This window comes from Rhipicephalus sanguineus, chromosome 2 (assembly GCF_013339695.2).
Source record: "Rhipicephalus sanguineus isolate Rsan-2018 chromosome 2, BIME_Rsan_1.4, whole genome shotgun sequence".
NCBI lineage: Eukaryota > Metazoa > Arthropoda > Arachnida > Ixodida > Ixodidae > Rhipicephalus > Rhipicephalus sanguineus.
In genome coordinates this window covers 49767059-49788361 of record NC_051177.1, presented here as the reverse complement: position 1 = coordinate 49788361, position 21303 = coordinate 49767059, and the positions used below count along the sequence as shown (strand labels likewise).

At 47.1% G+C, this 21303-nt stretch overlaps 1 protein-coding gene across 1 annotated transcript in view; it reads left to right on the top strand.

Moving 5' to 3' along the window:
• LOC119382911 (dachshund homolog 2) overlaps positions 1–21303 on the top strand; it is a 254606-nt gene that overhangs the window by 105504 nt on the left and 127799 nt on the right. Inside the window, exon 3 of the mRNA XM_037650822.2 lies at positions 19917–19985. Within this exon, the coding sequence (XP_037506750.1) occupies positions 19917–19985 (69 nt within the window). The remainder of the gene's footprint in view (positions 1–19916; positions 19986–21303) is intronic.

Here is a 21303-nt window from a genome sequence, read left to right as displayed (position 1 = left end):
GAGCGCACGGAAATCAGATACACGTCGCTGTCAGGGTGAATCCCGAGCACAGCACGCGTAGCGGCCGAGGTTTAATTGGAAACTCGGACCGTTGCCAATCACGACCAACTTGCTCCCGTCTCTCTGACGCACAAGCGCGCTGTTGTCGTCTGCAGTGACCGCTGTAGTCACTGTTAACTCGAGCAAGGTTGCCAGCAGCAACAATTAGCTTCGCGCGAGCTTATATTTGCTTGAACCTATATATAAGTAGTTTATTCACTGCACTTTTTTATTTAAGTTATCCTGTGCCTTCTCTGAGAAGTGGTGCTGTGTCTTTTCGCTCCGCTTTTCATGCGTTATACTCGCACGCCTGTCGCTCACCGCGAGGTGGACTATTTGCGTCCTCACAAAACAGTTTTGTTTTTTTTTTTGCATTTTCGTACTGTTTCGCTTTCTGTCAAAGGGTTTTTTTTTTTCACTTCGCGTGCTCTTTGAGCCATAATGTAGCTGGTCTGTTGCTCAGCCGGATTTATCTGAGTTGCCCATCTAGTCCACAACAACAACAAAATTACACTTTTGATGCCTAAGGTGAGAATGTTGGTAGACCTCGTAAAATAAAACAAAAACAAATAAATAATAGAAACGTGTAAAAAAAGACGAGTTATTTTGATATTACACAACCTTATTGGTTTTCTGGAACGTAGAATGCTGTATATATATATATATATATATATCGTATGCTCTGTACTAAAATGGCTTTCCTAACTTATTTTGCATATTAAGTATTCAGGACAATATCTCAAAGCACTCAGGTGTAGCTACCGTCGAAACGTATCCGTACAAAAGTTATTCCTCATCAGCCCGTTCGTATGAGACAATGATTGAGACAGCATATAGAACGATTAATTTGATGACAGAAGCTTGAATTCAGCTGCTATGTGCTGCCACTAACCTACTAAACGGTTACGGACTGCGCGGACGACAGATTCAAACGAAACATGCTGCACAGTGAATTTCTCCACAGCGAGCAAACGCGTCTCTTCCGCGCTGGCTGGCTTTAGTCGCGTATAACGCGCTCTCTTCCTGGCGCCTCTTTACGGCTTGCAGCTTTACGGTGCCGTATCTGTCGCGCAAGAGTCTGGCCAGGTGCTACCGCTTGTACGGCCCATTCCCTATCGCTGCCTGAACACGGCTGCTTCGACGACGGTCATTGTTTCTGCCGATGGACGTTTTCTCTGCGCACGCACCTTTCTATACCTTCTCGCTCTTATTCTTTCGTTTTCGCACTATACCGTACAACTGCCATAGCGCTTATTTGTTGCCCGCGTGGCTTGCGCGCGCGCACTTGGGTGCCGTGAAGTGCTTGCGCTGCCAATTTTACGAGGAACTCAGCGAGCTCGTTCTGCCGAGCTGTTGGACTCGACGATCTATTTGCCGCCGCTGTGTGTTCTTCGGCCGCGGTTTATGGCCCCGCTGGCTGTCAGGGACGCTGGTGGGACGATTCTAATGGAAGCAGAGTTCCTTTTCTTTTCTTTCGTGGTCTCGGTCCTTTAGCCTCCTTTGTGTCTTTGGGGCTTATCACGAGTTAGGCTTAGTGTGCTGACAACTACAACGAGAAACAGAAATGAGGAAGACAACCAGTTTAACCGAAATCGAGTCCGCTTTGCAAAACCAATTGGGCGGCTTTACAGATATGACTAGGTGAAAAAAACGAGGCAGTATAGATGCGCGTTTACCTGTTTCTCGCTGCATCTGCAGGTATTGATGGTGTAATGAAGGAGATCAGCGCCGTTCCAAAAGGCAGAGGGTGCAACTCTCAGGCAGAAAGACGACGTTCGAGTTGGTGTATTCGAACGTTTGCGTCTGCCCTGCTTTTACCACTAACGTGCCGTGAGGGTTTCTACTGTTTGTTAAAGAAGTGCTGCACCGAAACGCCCTGTTTTAACTGGTGCAGGTGCTGGCTATCGATCCCAGTACCTCTCGTATACTTGTATATGTATATATACAGTCGCGACTGCAAACCTACGAATAAGTTCGAGATTCTCATGTCGTTCTTTGCGTTTCACGAGTATTAAGGAGTATGTTGACATAAAAAAAATATTTTCCGGATAGTTTAAATTAGTACAGCGTATACAATACGCCAAATACGCGGGCTTTCTCTCCATGGTTGATCAGGCTTTGTCCGCACGAGTCAGTTGAGCATGCGCTGATTATAATAGCTATTCGTGGATGGCCTCCGCATCGTTTTAACAGGATAGCCTTAAAAAGCTCGTTTCGCAGGAATTCCAGTGTCGGTGTCGCCGTCGTTGGTTGTGACCGAAAAATCGAGAAATATGCAAATAAAATAAATACTAATACAAATCTTGGGTTCGAGTGAGAATCGAGCCCAGGCTTCCTGCGTGGCAAGCAGATGTTCTACCACAGGGCAACGCCACTGCTTGAAACATCTTCGAAAAAAGAAAAAAACCATGCCAATGTCATGTAGAGCGAGAAGACTCCACAACGCATGCAATATTTCGTGGCAGAAGCGTAGAATCGCGCCCGGCATTAAAACATGGGAATTGCGCAACGAGTGGGTGTTCTAAAGGCCCACCCATTACAAAGCGCGAGACATATCTAATCATCATCAGCAGCAAAAGCATCAACAAAGCGAGCAGCTGCGTAGGTTCGCGTGTTGCCTTACGGAAGCGTAGTGGGCCCTCCGCTGATTCGCAAAAGGAAGAATTTTGGCGTTGTGGGCACTTAACAACTGTACCTGCAGTAGGCATTCTAGGATAGTTTGAAACGGCCATTGTTACGCGCACAGACGTTCGTTTACTTGCGGCACGGTTGAGGCATGCACCGAGAACCGAAGCTATAGAGGCTAGCAGTTGAGAAGGCGAAGCGCGTGTGGCCCGATTACGCTATCACGCTCTACTCTCGAAGACGAAACTCAAGCGTCCTCCACGTTCTTTCATTTCCGTTTGAAACGACCGTTTCTTTAGAATTAAGGATAGAGGGATTGTTAGATGAACGTTCGTAAAAATGCGAGGCAACAAGTCTCAGTTGAAAACAACTTAAGTATCTACTTTGCCCGTTTTCATGCGCACACTCTCTTGAAACGAAACAGCGAGGTTCTGTAGATCCTGCGCATGTGAAGAATTCCAAAGACAGTTCTAAAACATGTTCCTTAATAAATAAAGGAAACAAGACGACTTTATTTGCGCGTACGCAAATGAATGCCGACCAATAACGTGGCTTCACTCAACAGCATCCCTAACTTATTGTAGTACAGAAGACTGTATTTCGAAGGGCGATCTTGCAAAACGCCACGCCAAGTTGCAGTTAAAGCGTGTGGCATTTCATTTTGCCTTTATTTTCATCCTGCTAAACTACACAAACGGTAGCTGTCGAATACAAGCAGCAGATATTATAGGGTAATGCAGCGAACCACAAACCGTACGTCTAAACCATCCTGTATAATCTTCGTCAGAGTTGAGCCTGTATGCGTGTACTGGTCTTCTCATGGCGTCCGTGGTCCAGCCATGTGGGCTCACACTGCTCTCCCTAGGAACTGCATACTATACTCCGGCGAGTATTAGCCGGGGATAAATCAAACAACGGAGGCCGAGGCAGAGGGGGAGGGGGGGGAATGGGGGAGTCGTACGAGACCGTTCCCCTAAGGCGCCCGAACACGGCCTCCGACGAAGGTATACGTACCTTCTTCCTCGGCTGGGCCTTCCTTTTATTGGCCATTCCGAAGGACTGGCTGCGCACTCCTTTGTTACAGCGGCGGCACTTTTTACGATCTCATCGAAAGATTGTAGACCGGGACACGGGCGGTGTTAAAGCGCCCATTTTCGATTTGCCCATTGTTTGCGAGTCGGCCAGCCAGCCGTCGAGCTAGAGCCCTCTGCTACGGGCTTCGCCAGTGTGTGTACCCACACACGTACGACGCCGAAGCTGTGTCGTTCGCGTGTGTTTGAACGCTCAGAACGTTCGCCCTCGTCAACGCTTGCTCAACGCAACACGGCTCGGCTTAGCCGCGTATTGAGACAGCGAAAAAGCGCTTTGGTTTTACTAGCTTTCCTTCGCGTGGGTGGCTGTAAAGGAATTCTAGCAGTCCCTACACTACGCTGGTCCGGGTCTACAATGGTTTCTTAATGCCAGCTGTTTTATGATTGGTGTGTCTGTTCCCCCTCGACTCTTCTTTTCTATTACGAGGCTGGCTTCGGCCCGTTCTTCTCTTGTCTTTCCGTCTTTAGCTTGGCTGTATAACCTGGGGAGCAGTGCGACGCGCGCGGGCTCGTTCGTTCGGCGTTTCGATCTTTTGTGCGTCTGGGCGATCTTCAGCTTGGGATTTCCTGTTATTTGAGAGGGACCCACGCGGGGATATTGAGTAATGCTCCCGCGGCGCCGTGGATCAGTTCGGTGAGCGGCCACGATGGGGATTTCGCTGGGATCCCCGGAGGACGACGGGTAGTTTCGTATATGGAGACGGCCCATGTACCCGAGCCGGATGCTACGAAGCCTGGAACCGTTGTCGTCCAGGCACGTTACATGAGCCAGCAATTATTTCCTCGCAGTTCCCGTGGACTGAACTTTTAACGAGGACTATTCGGTGGTAAATATAGAGCAAAAGCTTTCGCCGCAACAACGTGATGAACGTCAGGCGTCTGTGCTACATGCTGGAAGGAAGGTACCCTCTATAGGCTGTACTCTATCTGCTTGCTTAAGAACCTAACCGACTCGGCGAATAAATTAAGTGGAAAGACTGTAATCTCGGCAGTCTGGTCATATTACTGAAATACTAAAAAATTCGGCAGATCCCACGTAACGGGGGAATCGATGTTATGCGAAGCATGCGCAGGAAGGTGGCTGTGTCGCAATTTTCACTTTGAGCGAAACGTTGCGGAATGACGCTAGAGAAATGTCAAAATGGTATACGCACACACATATGTTAAGAGTTGAACATTTGTTATATAACCAGTTGTTTACAGTTGCTTAATGATGCCAACAGCAACATAGATGTTACCAACACCAGACGCAGTAACCCATATGTAGTCCTTATATTCTTCAATACTGGATAGCGCGAATTCGAACAGGACAATGAACACAGATGCACTGGACAGGCACTACTCGCAACTGGGCTTTATTCAGAAAAGTTTCCCTAGGTATATACACAGCCTAGTGGCACGAGCAGGCACACTCCACGTACGTTACAGTCACAGTTGCAGTTGTTAGAGTTGCGTTACAGTTGTTATGCTTATACTTATCCGCTATGACAGAGAACGCACGCACGTTTCACGAACCCGTGTGCATGTGTGCAAGGGGTTCTTGGCAGTTATTGAATAATGTCATCATCACATTGATCAGGGAGCACCAGCAGCTGGACAGGACTTGGTATAGCATCCGTTCGTGATCGCGGCTACGAGAGGCCTAAGTGTATACATATAGTGAAATGCGAGGTGTAGTAGAGCTGGTGGAAAACCGTGGATGGCTCGTGCGAAGAAATGATCTATGATGCCTCCTGTCCTGCACGTGGCACCGAGGTCTTGTGATGCCCCGTCCCCATCCAAGCCGTCTTCCATGCCGTCGAAGAACCAAGCGTTGTTGGATTTTATAAGTAAATGCTGAAGTCACCGGTAATCATGAAGGACATGGTCCTCTCGGCACAGTTATTGTAGAAAGCATTGACCCCGGTTTTTGCGTAATCCACGTGGTCGACATTGCGGACCACGTGGACGAGTGGATGGCAGCCCAGCGTCTTCCAGGGGTGCTCTGTCTTCAGTTCTCTAACTTTCCTTGCGTCCGCGGCTGTGGTTCAGTGGTTACGGTGCTTGGCTGTTGACCCGAAGGTCGCGGGTTCGATCACTGCCCCGGTGGTCGCGTTTCGATGGAGGCGAAATGCTAGAAGCCCGTGTACTGTGCCATGTCAGTCCACGTTAAAGAATACCAGATGGTAAAAATTTCCGAAGCCCTTCACTACGGCGTCTCACATAATCACATCGTGGTTTCGGGACGTAGAACCCCAGCAATTACTATTATTATCACTTTCCTTCCGTGTCAATATGTATGTTCGCGGTTACTGCGTTGAATGAGACTCTGTTATCACCTGTGCCACATAGCCGCATAACATGTACTCTGGTGTGCGGGTATGTGCCACAGGTGACTGAGGGAAAGAGTTTCATGACGTACGCGACAGGTATTTTGCGTTATTCATGTCATGACCAGTGAATCGTGTTCGTCATACACTCTTCCTATGCTGTGCAAATTTTGGTATATTACAAACTATGGAGACGACCAGGAGAGTGCCCAGACGTAGGCGGCTAGATAGATAGATAGATAGATAGATAGATAGATAGATAGATAGATAGATAGATAGATAGATAGATAGATAGATAGATAGATAGATAGATAGATAGATAGATAGATAGATAGATAGATAGATAGATAGATAGATAGATAGATAGATAGATAGATAGATAGATAGATAGATAGATAGATAGATAGATAGATAGATAGATAGATAGATAGATAGATAGATAGATAGATAGATAGATAGATAGATAGATAGATAGATAGATAGATAGATAGATAGATAGATAGATAGATAGATAGATAGATAGATAGATAGATAGATAGATAGATAGATAGATAGATAGATAGATAGATAGATAGATAGATAGATAGATAGATAGATAGATAGATAGATACGCAGATAGAAACGCCCAAAGTGCCAGAGGTTCGCTAAGAAATGCTTCGCATTTAAAAATGTTTCGTAAATGTCTATACTGGCAGCTAAGCATGCATCATTTGCGGAGGTGGAGAAATTTCATTCGTACAGCCGACGTTTTACCGGCTCATGTAAGAATGACGATAAGCAATAATACCCCTATCACACGGCAAATCTAACGTCATTTACAACGAATGACATTAGGTGAACTTAATGTCATTTTGGTGTATTCATGTGGGAGGTGGGTATTCATGTGGGTAGATGAGATTAAGAAGTTTGTAGGTATAACGTGGCAGCAGAAAGCACAGGACCGGGTTGATAGGCGGAACATGGGAGAGGCCTTTGCCCTGCAGTGGGCGTAGACAGGCTGATGATGATGATAATTATGAATGTCATTTTACCTGCCTGCTGTCACACGACGAAAACAAATATCATTTTAAAATGAAGACTATGACGTTAGCCCTCCTGAGCCGTGACTTTGGGAGATATAAAAGTCTATTAAAACTAGCGTGTAACATGCGTGTATCCTCGAAAACAATTTTTACCACTTAAATGCTGCTCCTAGCATACAAACGCAGCCGTTTTACACATCTTGCCACAGCTGCACGTCACAAACGAAGTCAAGCCAAGAACCAAGCGAAAACCATCATGGCCGACGATATGACCGGGCGTGAATGCAGTGAACCGAAGCGTGAGAGCACGACTGACACTCCAGCTGCAGAAATGAGACGGCGGTAGCTAATCCGTGTAGTCACCACCTTTATCACCAAAACACGTGCAATCGGACGATCAACACCCGCGATACAGGCAACAACGACAACAGATCACAAATGAAACATGGCCGCCATCCAGCCGCTGTAGTTGAGAGTAGCTTTCTTTTAGGAACTTTTGCCCGTGCTGTTACGTCATCAAACCAGTAATAAGCTAATCTAGTAAAGAATAAGATATTTACAAATTACAAACGTTACGTGTACATAAGTTAACAGCCATCTCCCTGAAAAGCCCCTGGCGTCGAGACTACGAATTCGGTCCGAAATCGAATGCGAATGTGTTTCCTGAACTCATTCGACACGAAATGTCGTTTTCATCGAATGGCATTATAGTTTCCCCGTGTGACAGCAAACAAATGACATTACAAACGAATGACATTCGCTGTAAATGGCATTAGATTTGCCGCGTGACAGGGGTATAATTGCTATCAGTCCACTTGCCAATTAACCTATGTGTGAACTTGTCTGATCGATAGTATAAGGGCCAACTACAACTTTTAAGGTCCTCAGACTGCATACTTTTATTCGAAAAAAAAAACGCATCAAATTATTGCTTATCTTGAATGAAGGGTGATTTAAATGACACCCTTAAATTAAGCAATGCTGATAATTACAAATAACGCATCGTTTTCAGAGATGTTGGCAGCATTGGCGTTGTGTTCCGTATAACTTGAATATTGGAGTGCAACCGAAGAGCATGCGAAGAGGCAAAGCTCGTCGACATTTATCGAATACCAAAGCCGTGGGGGGAGGGACAAACTTCGCTGGTACGTATAGAAATGTAGGATTCTGTAGGAAATGTAAGAATGATGCTTGTTCTTTCTGTAAGCCGTACTTTGAACAGGCGATAGCTCTGACGTAGCGGTATGACTGGATACCCTAGTAACGCAGAATAAGGGTAAATGTTGTTGCGATAAAATCTGTGCGGCTACTCATACGACAGTGACACAGGGATCAAAGGCTTTCTTCTTCGCTTCTTTTCTGTTTCCTGTCACTAGCCAATCGCTACACTCGAAGATGTGACGTTGATACCCAGAGCTTTGAGCCGTCGAAGCACGTTATACAAGGTTTGGTCGAAAGAGGCAATCCTCTGTGTTGCTTCTTGCAGGGGCCGCCGCAAATAAATGCCCGTTTGGTAAAACGGATGCGCCCAACAATTGTATTAAAAACTGAATAGTTTAGTGGTTCGCGAGCTCCGCGATTGTGCTGCTTTCCGATCCCTTACGTACGGATGCGAAAGACGAAAGACAGCCATTGCGCGAGCGTTGATCTACAAATCTCGGAAGTCGAATGTCCTCATATATTAACATGCAAAGTTTGTGCGTGTGTGCATGAAAAAGAGAGAAAGAGAAAGACCGCTCTTGAAAGTCGGGCTGCCCGCGGAAGTCGCCAGCATCGAAGCCCTCTGCTCTCGTTATTGCTGCCAGGGCTGCACAGTCGCCAGACCCGCGAATTAGGAGACGCTGAATGCCGTGGGAGAAAAGGACCATTGTGCACGCGCATCGAGAAAAGCGACCGCGCTCACTAAGCGCTCCAAAAAGGAGGGCAATGCGCGCGCACCAGTATATAGCAGAACGCGGCCCATGCACCGGGGCGATAAATACTCGCATCTCTGGTTTCTGTCCCCCTGTGAGAGTTATACGACGAGGACGACGAACACCGCCTCGCAGCAAGCGCCGAATGGGTGACATTCGTAAATCAAGCGGTCTCCCTTTTATGCCGCCCAGGGAGAGGTCTGTGCTCATAGTAGTGGCTCGCCTGGCGATCGAGCCAGCTCCTCTCCGAGGCTTACCGGAATCATCACTGCAACGGACACGCACAAACACACAAAAGAGAGAGAAGTAAGGAAGCCTCCCGAGCGTATTCAACGGTGAGGGGGCGAAAGAAACCTTGCGCCAGACGCACTCGCGAACACACCGCCTCAGGCACAAAAGAAAACCGTGTGTTATCCACCCCCCCTTGCTAGGCCGGGAGCCTCCAAGCACTCCCTCCCTCGGCGGCCATCCTCAGGCGACGAATCTCGCAATGTGGCAGACCGCCGTCACAGCCTCGCGTGCAAATACGCAGACCTCAGTCAGCAACCAGTCGCCCCCCCCCCCCCTTTCCCCCAGCGTCAATATATTACTTTTATCTCTAATCGCTTTCTAAAAGAAGCTTTCTATTCCAAACCTTCACAACCGTCGCTGTGTGTCGCGTCTTTTCTCTTTTGGGGACCCGGGCTCAAATATATAGTGTCCTCGCTGCGACCGCAATGCGTGACAGGAAAAAAAAAAAAAAAAGAAATTGTGGAAGCGGGCGCGCGCGATGCAGAAATGAAAAGTGCCCCGCAGAACGTATGGCGCGCGCATATCGGACGCGGCGTCGTCTCTGGTCGCGCAGATAGGAAAGGAGCGCGAAAGTTTAGGGAGGAGGGGAGTCCGGCTTGTGGTGTTCCTGCTTGCCTTGGAAGGACGCCGCTGTGCCGCCACCTTCGGGTTTGGATCCTCGCCTCGTGTTCTTCCGGCGCGGTGCGATTACTTGGCGAGAGTCTAGACCCCGAGCGTTAGACGCAGGAAGCAGCGAGCGATCGCTTTGGAGCTTTCGTTCTATCTTCGAAGTTTTCTTTTTTTTTTCTTTATTCGATCGTTCATACTTTCTTCCTGTACTCGCTCGTCTCGTCGCTTCTTTTGACTTTGAGGCGTCGCGCCGCCTGTCTGAGTTTTTTCGACACTACGAAAAAGAAAAAGAAAGGTGTCTTACTGACGTGGAGCTGTTGTATCGCATTTGTGGGGGGAACGAGTATTTATGTAAAGTGACGTGAGTGTGCGAGAGGCAGCGCCCCGAGGCTTTTAAGCCCTGGAGCGCATGATATTTCCCGGTTTCGTGCTTGATTTTCTTCTTTCTGCCTCATATTTCCTTTACAACGTCTTTTAAGGTGCGGCGTTTAAGAGGAGGCGCCAAGGAAAATAGAGGACATGGGGCCTCAATCGTTCCGTGTTGTGAAAGTGAAATAACGATAAATAAAAAAATAGACGAATGTCGGTTGCCTCTCCTCAATCTCTCATGGCGTTTCTTCCAAAGTTATGGTTCTTCAGTGGCTGTAGCGTAACCAGAAATTTGTTTCTGGGGGTGGGGGGAGAGGAGTTTCAAGGGGTTTGAACACCCCATCACACTCTTTCCTCCTCCCCCCACCCCCCAGGCTACGGCAGTGCTCAATAGTGTTTGAGTTGCTGGTGGTACATGGATGGCATACAAGAGTTCGAGTCGAAATCTTCGCATATCTATACTTGTCACATTAGCAAGTGTAGCCTGATTCAAATCCACGCCCGCGGCGACTTATCGCTGCTCAAAACGAAATTGGGCCCCTACTAACAGAAACCCAAGAGAAAATATCAGCCCAAAATCGACGCTGGACGTATGGTTACCGAGGACGACCGGCCAATGTCAAAGCCGTCTTACGAAAGAATAGCTTTGTGAATTGGGCCCCCGGTATTACTTCTCATGTTCGTAGCGACTACATTTAATATGGTGGCAATCTCAGCGTAGCCACAGAGAATAGCATTGCGTAGCATGAAACGAAACGACCCAGCTTTGAGACGCGCCACCGCGCCGCGTATTATTTCTTGGAATCAAACATTTACCATGTATCAAAAGTGGACTGCTTCTGCGCTTACCCAATGACGAAAGGGCAAGGCCATTCCGCTGCCATACTTAATAGGGTATCCAATACTCTATTACGGAGTCGCAACACACTCCACCATGCCACACAAGCGCGCTTATAGTGCTCGAATGCGGCGCGATTATGTCGCCACCAAGCAGTGCTTTTGCAACCATTGCGGCCGCTTCCGGACTCGCGGCAAAATTATGCGTTTGTGATGCGTGTGGTGCCCTTGGACAGCGAAGAAACCTCAAGATTTCCTAGTGCTCAATGGTCGACATTAAGTTGGATGAAAGACTAGAGTAAGGCGTTTTGTTTGTTGCCGATGTTATTTCGGAGTTCTTCCCTTTAATCGCGCTTTTGTAACCGCATACAAAATTTGTAGTTATTCGGTAGAGCCCGTTAATATAAGACCGGAGTCGTTTTTATTTATTTCTTTGTTCGTTCGTTTGTTCGTTTGTTTGTTTGTTTACTTGTCTGCGTGTTTGTTTTATTTAACGTAGAGTATTCTGTCTTATCATTTTACGTAGATGACTGTCTGAAATATTAAACTGCACCGAGCCCGCAAACAGTGTAATACATCTTTATACCAGTGCACAACAGTTGTGTAATCACAATTGTTCTAATATGTAATGAACGCAGACCTCTCCTGCTTGGTGTCAGTGCAACATCACAACCACCATCTTGCCTATATAAATATATAACACACACTAGCCGATGGCCCCAGCAGCCTGTCGCAGCAATTTTATATACCGGAAAACTATCGCGAAACTTTTACACGTATTTTTTCTATGGCTGGTAATATCTCTGAATGATTAACTATCGATCGGCGAAAAATGTCTGGTGAAACGACAAAGTGTCACAGATGTCCGCCTTGCCTCGACTTAATCGGTTAAACCTTTTCGATTAATCGATTCACAGACATTCACAGGAGTGACGCGAAATTTCTGAAATCGCAGAAGAATGCTGAGGGAGTGCCGCGACTGTGATGCTACGGTGAGTGCATGGTTGGAAAATGATAGCGACACTCTAGTGTCGACTCTTTTCTCCAGTCCCAAGTAATGACGCAGAGTCAAGCGCTTTTCCCTCATTACCACCCCACTCCGCATGCATATATACGTCGCGCACTCAGCCTTGGTGAGCGATCTGTACGTGAAAGCATTTCCTGCGTATGTTTCCTTGTATCGCTCCAAACTATATTAGTAAAAACTCACTTGGTATGTGGTAGTTTTTAATAGACGTACACTGGGGTGGCAGTACTGCCATAAAATTTTGCCTGCAGAGCGGGACCGTGGGCGGGGCGGACACGTTATTTCTTCAATCGTGCAGCGTAATTCCATCTGCAAATGTTGCTTCACCCTAATTGCTCTGGCATAATGAATCAAGTGTCGATAAGTCGTGTATTCCTTGACAATTCCAGGCATGTATGCAGCTGTGTCGTTGACTGTCGCAATAATCCCGGCCCGCCTGAGACATTGCAAGTGCGAATAACTTATTTTAGTAACAACGTACGCGTGGGCGCAGGTTCCAGCATTCGATTACCTATTAGTGACTGTATTAGGGCCATTAGATACTGCCGTTGCAGAACCATATAGTACAGGAACTGCTGCTAAACAGAAAACGCGAGCACGCCAGTACTGTGTCCTTGTGTTTTCTTTCATACTGCGTCGTTTCTTTGCGCGAAACCTCTAGATGTGCGCGCCAAGTTTATAGCGGTATTCCATGCTCCACAACACTCTTTGTTCGGTCATTTTTTATCTCTTCAAGTCTCTGTCATTGTCTGAATTTCCGTCTTGTTTGGCTTTATACCACCTGTTGTTTTATAGTCGTTAGCGCCAAATATATTTAGTAATTAGCAAAGTAAATGATATCATTTATGAATTAACCATTACGTACTTGTGTTTTTTTTTGTTCGACCAACCAAATAAATAGGGCTGTGCACGATAACATTTGTCTCAACCTTTTTGAAAGCGCCTCTCAAAAATGCAAGTTAATAGGAAAAAAAAGCTACATCGATAGTGATGAATGGCTAAGCCTGTGAACGGCTATTCGTTAACCCATTAAAAAAGCTAATCGGCCATTCCTAGGCCAGAACACTGCCTCGCTGCAGGTCGTCGGGCACGCTGTTCCTATGGCTTTGTCAGGTGCTTGGGTGCCATCCAGGATGAATCCTCCTTAACGCCATCTAGTCAATTGCCTGGCAACGTTCGGTGTTTGAACCGTGGCCTCCGCCATTAGCTCCAGCAAGGTGACAGATGGATGCTATGAGCGAGACTTTGGCTAACATCGCTGCCTCGCTATGTGTTAAGGCGTTGACAAAATTACACTTCTCTTAGAAACGCGCCGGATGGGACGGCCGTAGCAATGGCACGTTGCCGGAGCTAATCGCGGAGGCCACGTTCGAACGCTCGCTCTCCGAACAACGGCGTACACACGCTCAGCAATTAAGTAATTTATCGAAGCAAAACTAATTTATGTTCCGCTTTTCTGCCAAGGCTTTCTAGCGACGACGCGGGCGCACAATGAGACATGCAATGGTTCTTGCCTTACGATGCAGACAATTTAGGGTACTACTTTGTCATTCACTGTAGTACTTGTAAACGACTACGTGTGAGTGTTTAGAAAATTTTATTGTATCACGGACGGTTAACATCAATAACATTTTTACATAATATTTGCTTGCTAGAAATACGTTCACGAGAAAAGCAAAACAGAATTCAGTAACATGGAAATTCATTGGACATTAGCGCTGTCGATGGAGGCAAACGTGTAGTGGAACACTTAGCCTATATCACACTGAAAAGCCTCCGTTCACGACCTGGTTATACTGCAGAGTTCTCCCGCCTAACCAAATAGCTTTAATCATAAGCAGCAAAATAAGAAGCACTGCAAAAAAGAAATTATATTTCCATTTCATCCTTTAAGCAAACGACTGCAAGGTGATGGAAGCGTTCGTAAGGGTAACGTCTAACCATCTGCTACGTATTCTCTACCAATCTAGGGGCAGGTTCAACCAAAAGAAGCACTAAATATTCCGAAGCCCTTACCCTATTGGCCGCGAGATCGAGCAGACTCGGCACCTAGCGGCAAACGGACGAAACCCCGTGGTGTGGATGGCTCCTTGAATCGTCTGCTAGCCACACCGTGTTTGCACGTGTGCGTATATCATGCACGTCCCCAGATTACAGCTTATTCTGTTGTGCTAGCACAGTATCAAATGCTTGTACGTATGCGCACGGTTTTATTGAACTTATAAAACTCTATCTGCAAATCACTGTTTGTTGAATACGAAGGTGGTGTGTACGCGTAGCGAGACGGAATCTGTATCGGCTCATGCTTAGCTCCTTTGCTGTGCAATCTTTTTATGGCAAAAGGAGACCGACTTGTAATGCCGTTTTTGAATGAGATGCACGTGAAAGCTTGCTTTATAGGTACGTGGATGACTTCCTGCTTTGCCTACCATACAAAAGAGCGGATTCATTTAACGTGGAAAAAATCTTGCAGAAGCTCACACAGGTTTTTCCAGGGCTAGAATTCACGTTTGAAATGCCAACTGAGTCTTCTTCAAAGTATCTAGACGTTCAGATTTTTCTTAATTGTGATCATACATGTTGTATGTACTTAACAAAAGGAACAAAGGCCATCATGAGATACAGTTCTGCGCATTCAAAGTTAATCAAAAGGGGCGTAGCATTTTCTAGTCCAAAGCAAAGTGTGCAGAAATCCTGTCCTCATAAAATAGCGCCGAGCATCAACATACAGGTGTAAAGGCTGAAGTGCAGTGAATTTCCTGATTGTGTGATTGCGTCGGTGGCTGAAAAGCTGTTAAAGATAATTAACGGAAAAAAGAATGGTAAAAGTGAGGAATCCGCTACCGAAAAAGCAAGACCAATAGTTCTGCCATACATACACACAGTCTCACATAAGCTAAAAAAGATTGCAAATGCACAGAATGTCGAACTGATTTTCTCGGCCCCGGAAAAACTAATAGGGAATGTGTCGAAGGGTTAATGGCTGCAAGGGAAGAAGCCAGAGTAACAACTGTGGTATAAACCAGGTTAGAAAGTTTGTGGCATGCAATAAGGAAGTAGCTTACGACATTCCCATGTCATGCGGTAGGAGATAAGACGGACAGACGGAAAGATGTTTAAATACAAGATTAAGAGGACATCGAAATAACTGTCAACTAATCACGCATCCGGGAAATCTGGCAACACATGTTTCGCAGTGTAAATGTGAGCCGCTTTTCGAGAAAACCACAATCTTGTCGCAGGTACACGATAAAATGGAACGAGTTATAACCGAATCTTACACGATGACATTTTCATTTTGCATACAAATAAATATAGCCCGGCCTCAGTTTGTTTAGAAGGTGGAACTGTGTAAACTGCATATACGTAGAAACTACTTCAGCCTTTCTGAATGCACCCGCCGAAAATGTCGATTAATCCATCAATCGACGGAACAACTCTCAACGACAGGCATTCATCGATGAACGGCTGAGGTGACGAAAGAATAATCGTTAATTGATTAAAAGGGATAAGCGACCATACGCAACCTTTCCGTGGTTTATACCTTATTTTACCCATCATGATTTTGTGGTGGTGAAAAACAAGAGTGAGGGGTGAGTGTGGAGGAGAGAAAGGGTGAAGCTGCCTATATATCATAACTGCCTGTCTAACGGCCGGACGTGCAACTACGTGTTTTATACGGCAGTTGCGTTTTACACGGAGCTCAGACAAACGCGAGCGGCAAGAGTACGTATCTCCACTGAGATACTCGCGCGCTCAACCTGTTCAGGAAGGTTCATTAAAGTCCGTAATTACCAGACATGTACTAAGGGTTTTTGTTGCATGCAACGGACAAGCAGTGTTTCACCGCGTGCGGATTACGTCTTGCAGATTTAAGCTACAGAGCAGGTCGCGGGATCGAATCCTGGCCGAGGCGGTCGTATTTCGACAAAGGGGAAATGCTAGAGGCCCGTGTGGTTGGATTTAGGAGCTCGTTAAAAAAAAACAAAAAACACTGTTGGTCGGAATTTCCTGAGCACATTACTACGGCAACTCTCATAAACATATCGCGGTTTGGGGACGTAAAACCCCAACATTTATTAAGCCGAAAGCCTTAGACGACTCATCAAGCACGAAAACTGGCCGTCGGCGTCAGCGTCCCCCGGCGCCGGCGTTAACACGAGTGATCAAAAAAGTCATCATCATGTGATCACGTCACAATATGGCGTCATCACGACGTCGTAGATCGCCAAAATTTGTGCCGTCATTGTGACGTCATCATGTGACATCGTCTCTTGGTCAAAGGTGGGCCGATCAAGGAGGCAGTGCAAAATTAGGTGAGGTGCAGTAAGCTTACAATGCCTCCGATCCTGGAGGCACTACAAAACGACGTTAGGTACAGAAAGCTTTTGGAGGGGGGCGAGGGATGATCATTTATATCAATTGAGAAGAAAAAAGGGATGGTTTTCGCCTTCGAGTAATCCTAGGCGAGTGCATAAGGGATTCTGTGAGTCTTTCCTTTATTTTTTTTTAAATTTAACAGAGTTATGGTTGAAATGCAACGCAGCCTTTAGCCACTGTCCGTCTGCTGAATATCGAGGACAGTCATATAAGACATGTTGCAAGGTGTCACATGATGTGGGGCTGGTCTTGTATCGAATTTCGTGGGGAAGTAGAGGCTGCAAGAACACGCAGCTCAGCGTATAGGCCAGCTCGGCGTCTACTTGCAACTGCGCGTAGCCATGTGTTGTACATAAGCGGACTGCCCTGTAAGGTCCAGCTCGGTGCCTTTCATTCGCGTTCACCCAAAGCTTCGAGCAGCCTTCACGAGTCCGCTTATTCAGCAGTCCCAATGGAAGGGGCGTACGAAGGGGCGTTAAGCCGCGTTTTGTGTTCTCGCGCAAAGCGGGCAAATATTTTCCCAGTGTGTACCAGAGGCTTAGGGTTACACAAAGCGGGACTCGGATATCGAACACGGACGCTCGGAAAACAAGTCACCGATAGACGTGAGAATACGTTGGGTGTTGAGTGTCGCGCGCGTTTGCATATACGACTCTGCTGCAGTACGGATGGGGCTATATAGCTGTGACGTGTGTGCGCGCACGCCTGTAAGCGAGAACAATACAAACGGTGGCGGCAGAAGCGAAAGCAAAACGTTTTTAAGCAGTGCGCACGGCATTCAGACTCGGGGAGGGATCATTTGTCGGATCGGAACCCTGGTACAGTGTCCCGACACCTCCTTTCAACCCACGTGTTGCGCGAGCACAAAAAGTCTGTCAGTCAAGTCCGAGTCCCCTCCGCAACCCCCGATCTCCGGACGTTTCTAATGTTATCCTGCCTTTCCCTGGCAGAGAAGGCAGGGAGGGTAGGAGGGGAGGGATATCCGTATTTCTTCCTCACGGCTACGATTCTCTGTTCGTTTCCTTTTCGCGCTCGCGCGATCTTCAAATGCTCTCAAAATCGAATAAAGCACGCCCCAAAGCTTCTCGGGGTGAAAAAAAGAACGTCTGAGGATCTAGAGCAGAAGTAGTAGCGACTAGACCGGGAGGGTGCGACATTAAGAAGGAAGAACGCAGCAAAGAACTTCAAAAAACAAAAATCAGAAGCAGGCTAAAGAAAGACGAAGACGGAAAGCGACCTAAACGGTGTCGAAGAAAAGAGACCGACTCGGCTGTGGAAAAACGCCGGCGGCACCGGGTGTGATTGTGGCAGCCAGCGTCGGCGGCGGCGCTTTTTTTTTTTTTTCGCTCAGTTGTCAGACGTGACACAATGCGCTTACACGATTCGGGACGTCCTGAGAGTCCCTAATTCCGACAGCTTTTCCCTCAAAAACACCGCGCGCACACACATGCGCCGTGTGGGCGCGCCACCTCGCCACACTCCCTCGTTCACCTTCGTCGTCTGCACGCACAAAGCGCCGCGTCTGTTCCTCCGTTATCCCTCTTCCTCTCCACAGCGAAAAAAAAAAGGAAATAAACAAAAAAGGGGGAGGCGCCTTGGGAAGGTGCAGCTTACTACTCATCCTCCTCGACCTGAGGCGAGAAGCAGAACGCTCAGCTCAATGCGTTAAGTCCTATAAATGCCCCGATGATCGCTCCCGCTTTTCAATCCTCGGGATTCGGGAAATACGTCTCCCGCTGCTGCCGCTTTCCGCAACGTCGCTGGATTCGACGCAGTCGTTCATCCTCACGGGCGCAGCTTCCTTCTTTTCGACGCCTCGCATTCGTCTGTTGCGCAGTTCTTCCTAACATGTGCGTTGCTCGTATTTCTTTGCTCAAAGTCCTTTCCTCGAGAGCTGGATTGGGGAGAAAGAAACGAGCGGCGTATTATGGGGAGGCGATTACAGTACAGCACGCCTCCCCTTGTACACGGCCGCCCGCCAGCGCGTTTTGTCCGGTGGTATATAGCTCCAGCGCGTGGCGCCCTTATGATCACACAAAGCTTTGAGGAGCTTAGGGAAACAGCTGTGCTGTACGTTTTCTTAACTCCTCACATTTAGAGAAGGAGGAAGAAGGACAATGTACTACGGGCGAAATCTAAAAGCGGCAAGAAAAAAAAATACGCGTGATCTAGTGGACACAATTCCGAACCGTTGTTTTTTGCTTCGATAGTTGCTGCTGGTTCTTGCGACGCTTATATTTGACGGAAGTTTTGCTAAACTTCGTCGGTGGGCATGTGTCAATATGTTCAACGCATTGTTTCACGCCGGTGCATAGGTTGGAGGGCAGCGTGCGTTAACTCGGACTTTTTTTGCACCATGAACAACTATAGAGAGAGAAGTACAAGAGAAGATGACAAGAGGTCTTATCTCCTTCAAGGCTGCAACGCAAGAACACAAGACCACTTGTCGGAACGTTTGCTCCAGCGAATTCCTGTGTTCAATAATTTTTCATCGGTTATATATAGAGAGAAATACAAATGACGTAAAGGAAGGAAGGTTTAACAGGAATTAAAACAACTATACAATCGTCCAAACATTGCTATGGATTCTGCTCTTAATAGTTGTATACTGTCAACGCGTTTTCTGGTCGATGCACGTGTTTTATGCGGATACGAAGCGCATCTGCAAAGCTTTGATTCTAATAGGGGAATGGGGAGGCTTGCCGCCGAGACTATCAGTCAGGAAGTATAATACGCGTGAAAATGTCTCGTGCGTGCTACTGTGCATTCAGGGGGTGCTGAAGGGCAGGTCACTGGTGAATGGTATTGCGCCTTGCTGTGTATGCCTCATGCGTCGGCGAGAATCGTGTGCACACTTCTATAGGTCGAAATCCTAATGAAACGTGGTTACGCAGAACTGAAAATGCTATTGTTTAGCGCTTATAATAATGTGAATGCTGTTTTTTTCATTGAACGCCGCTTTCGGGATGTTTATCTTGCCTTCACTGTACTTAACAGTCCAAAGCTATTAAGTTGCGCCTCCATATGGAATCTCTTACTGGAAGGTTTCAAATTTCATGAGAAAAAATGCGATGAAATGTTTTAGAGGCACCAAATAAAAGTAATGTAATGAAAATGAAATTAGACAGCTGTAGGGTCTCCGGAAAATTGTTCAATCGGGCTTGGTTGTATTGTTGCTGCTTGCATGATTGGTTCCTTTTATTGTGATAGGTGGTATTAAGGCGCACAGGCGCGTGGTGTGTGTGTGTGTGTGTGTGTGTGTGTGTGTGTGTGTGTGTGTGTGTGTGTGTGTGTGTGTGTGTGTGTGTGTGTGTGTGTCTGAGAGAGAGAGGGAGAGAGATCTTGCCATGTGAGTGCCGTGCAATGCCACATCCTGATTCTGGCCTCATTTTGTGTTTTTTTAGCTATCCGTTCCTGTCACAAGAGAAGAGGTACCCTGGAGAGGATGCATCTATCCAGGCTCGGTCTCGAAAGTATGACGTTTCACTTCATTGTAGGCACTACTTCATTACGTACATGACTGACCATGTTGACACGCTTTATTTTATTTCGTTATATAAATTCTTCACTGTTCAATGGGACGTGAAGATGTTGGGTATGTGACATGATAGAGCAAGTGACACAAAAATAAAGCACTGTTACATAAATGCGTAACAAAAAATAAAAAGTTCAATGTTTCAGTTTTTAGACACATTGCCCACGATCGGTCGCGGTGTTTGAGAAAATAAAAGGACACATAACATTGGCGCCAGCTTCCTCTTCTGGCAACGCCCCAAGCTTTGCGCCGCGGCTATCTTCATCCCGCACAGAAAGCGACGGTAATTAGCGAGCTCTCCTGCGGTACCGAAGTGTCTTGCGCTAACGCTCCCGCACGTCTGCAGGCTTCTCCTCGGCACGTACGCGCTGAAAAGTGGAAGCAAAGAAAGCGGCCATCAAGAATAACAAGCAAACGGTCATAAGAAGAAAAGCCATAAAACCCATTGTGAGCACACGCAACTCCGCATCTGTTCGTCGCGGACAGACGCTGACTCCGGTATTGCCACTCCTCGGTTGTTGGAAGAAGGACGCCGAAAATAAAAGATCATCGAACACCTCCGGGTGTTGCATCTCAAGGCCGCGAAGACTATTTGCGGCCGAGCGCTCCTTATTTCGAGACTCCCAGGGAGCTAAGAAAAACGGGGACGCAGACCATTGCAAGAAAGTTGGAAGGGGGGGGGGGGCATTAAACAAACATTAAACGCTCTTTTCACAAAGGGACAAAACGGGGAACCCAAATGGGGACGCCCTATGTCTGTCTATCTGTCTATATGCCTAGCCTATAGAGGGAGCAGCAACGCGCTCTCTGTCCGACTCTTTAACGGCTGGCGTGTTTATATAAATCGTGGGCCCGCATTGTGATGATAATTTCTGGTCACCCCGCGGGAGGGGAACGGCACCAATATCGGCGTGTCTCGTGTTTCAGATCCTTTGTAGGACACGCACGCTGACGCCTCGGTCTCAGTCGGTCGGCGGCTTCGAATGCCTTTCGCGGACGAGAAACCCAGGAAACTGCCGTGCTCGACCACTTGGAAGATTTGCTTTCTATGCGGAGTCGACCGCGGGAGTCACAGTTTGAGCGGAAGCCCGTAAATGGCGAATGACGAGAGAGAAAGAGAGAGAGAGAGAGAAGTGTGTTAAATCACGACCACCCAGAATAGTGAGAACTCAGGTTTATACCGTTTATTCGCTATTTGCCAGTTGCCACCTCGGTCTGTCGCTAGACCAGTTGCTGATTTCGCACCTTCAAATAGC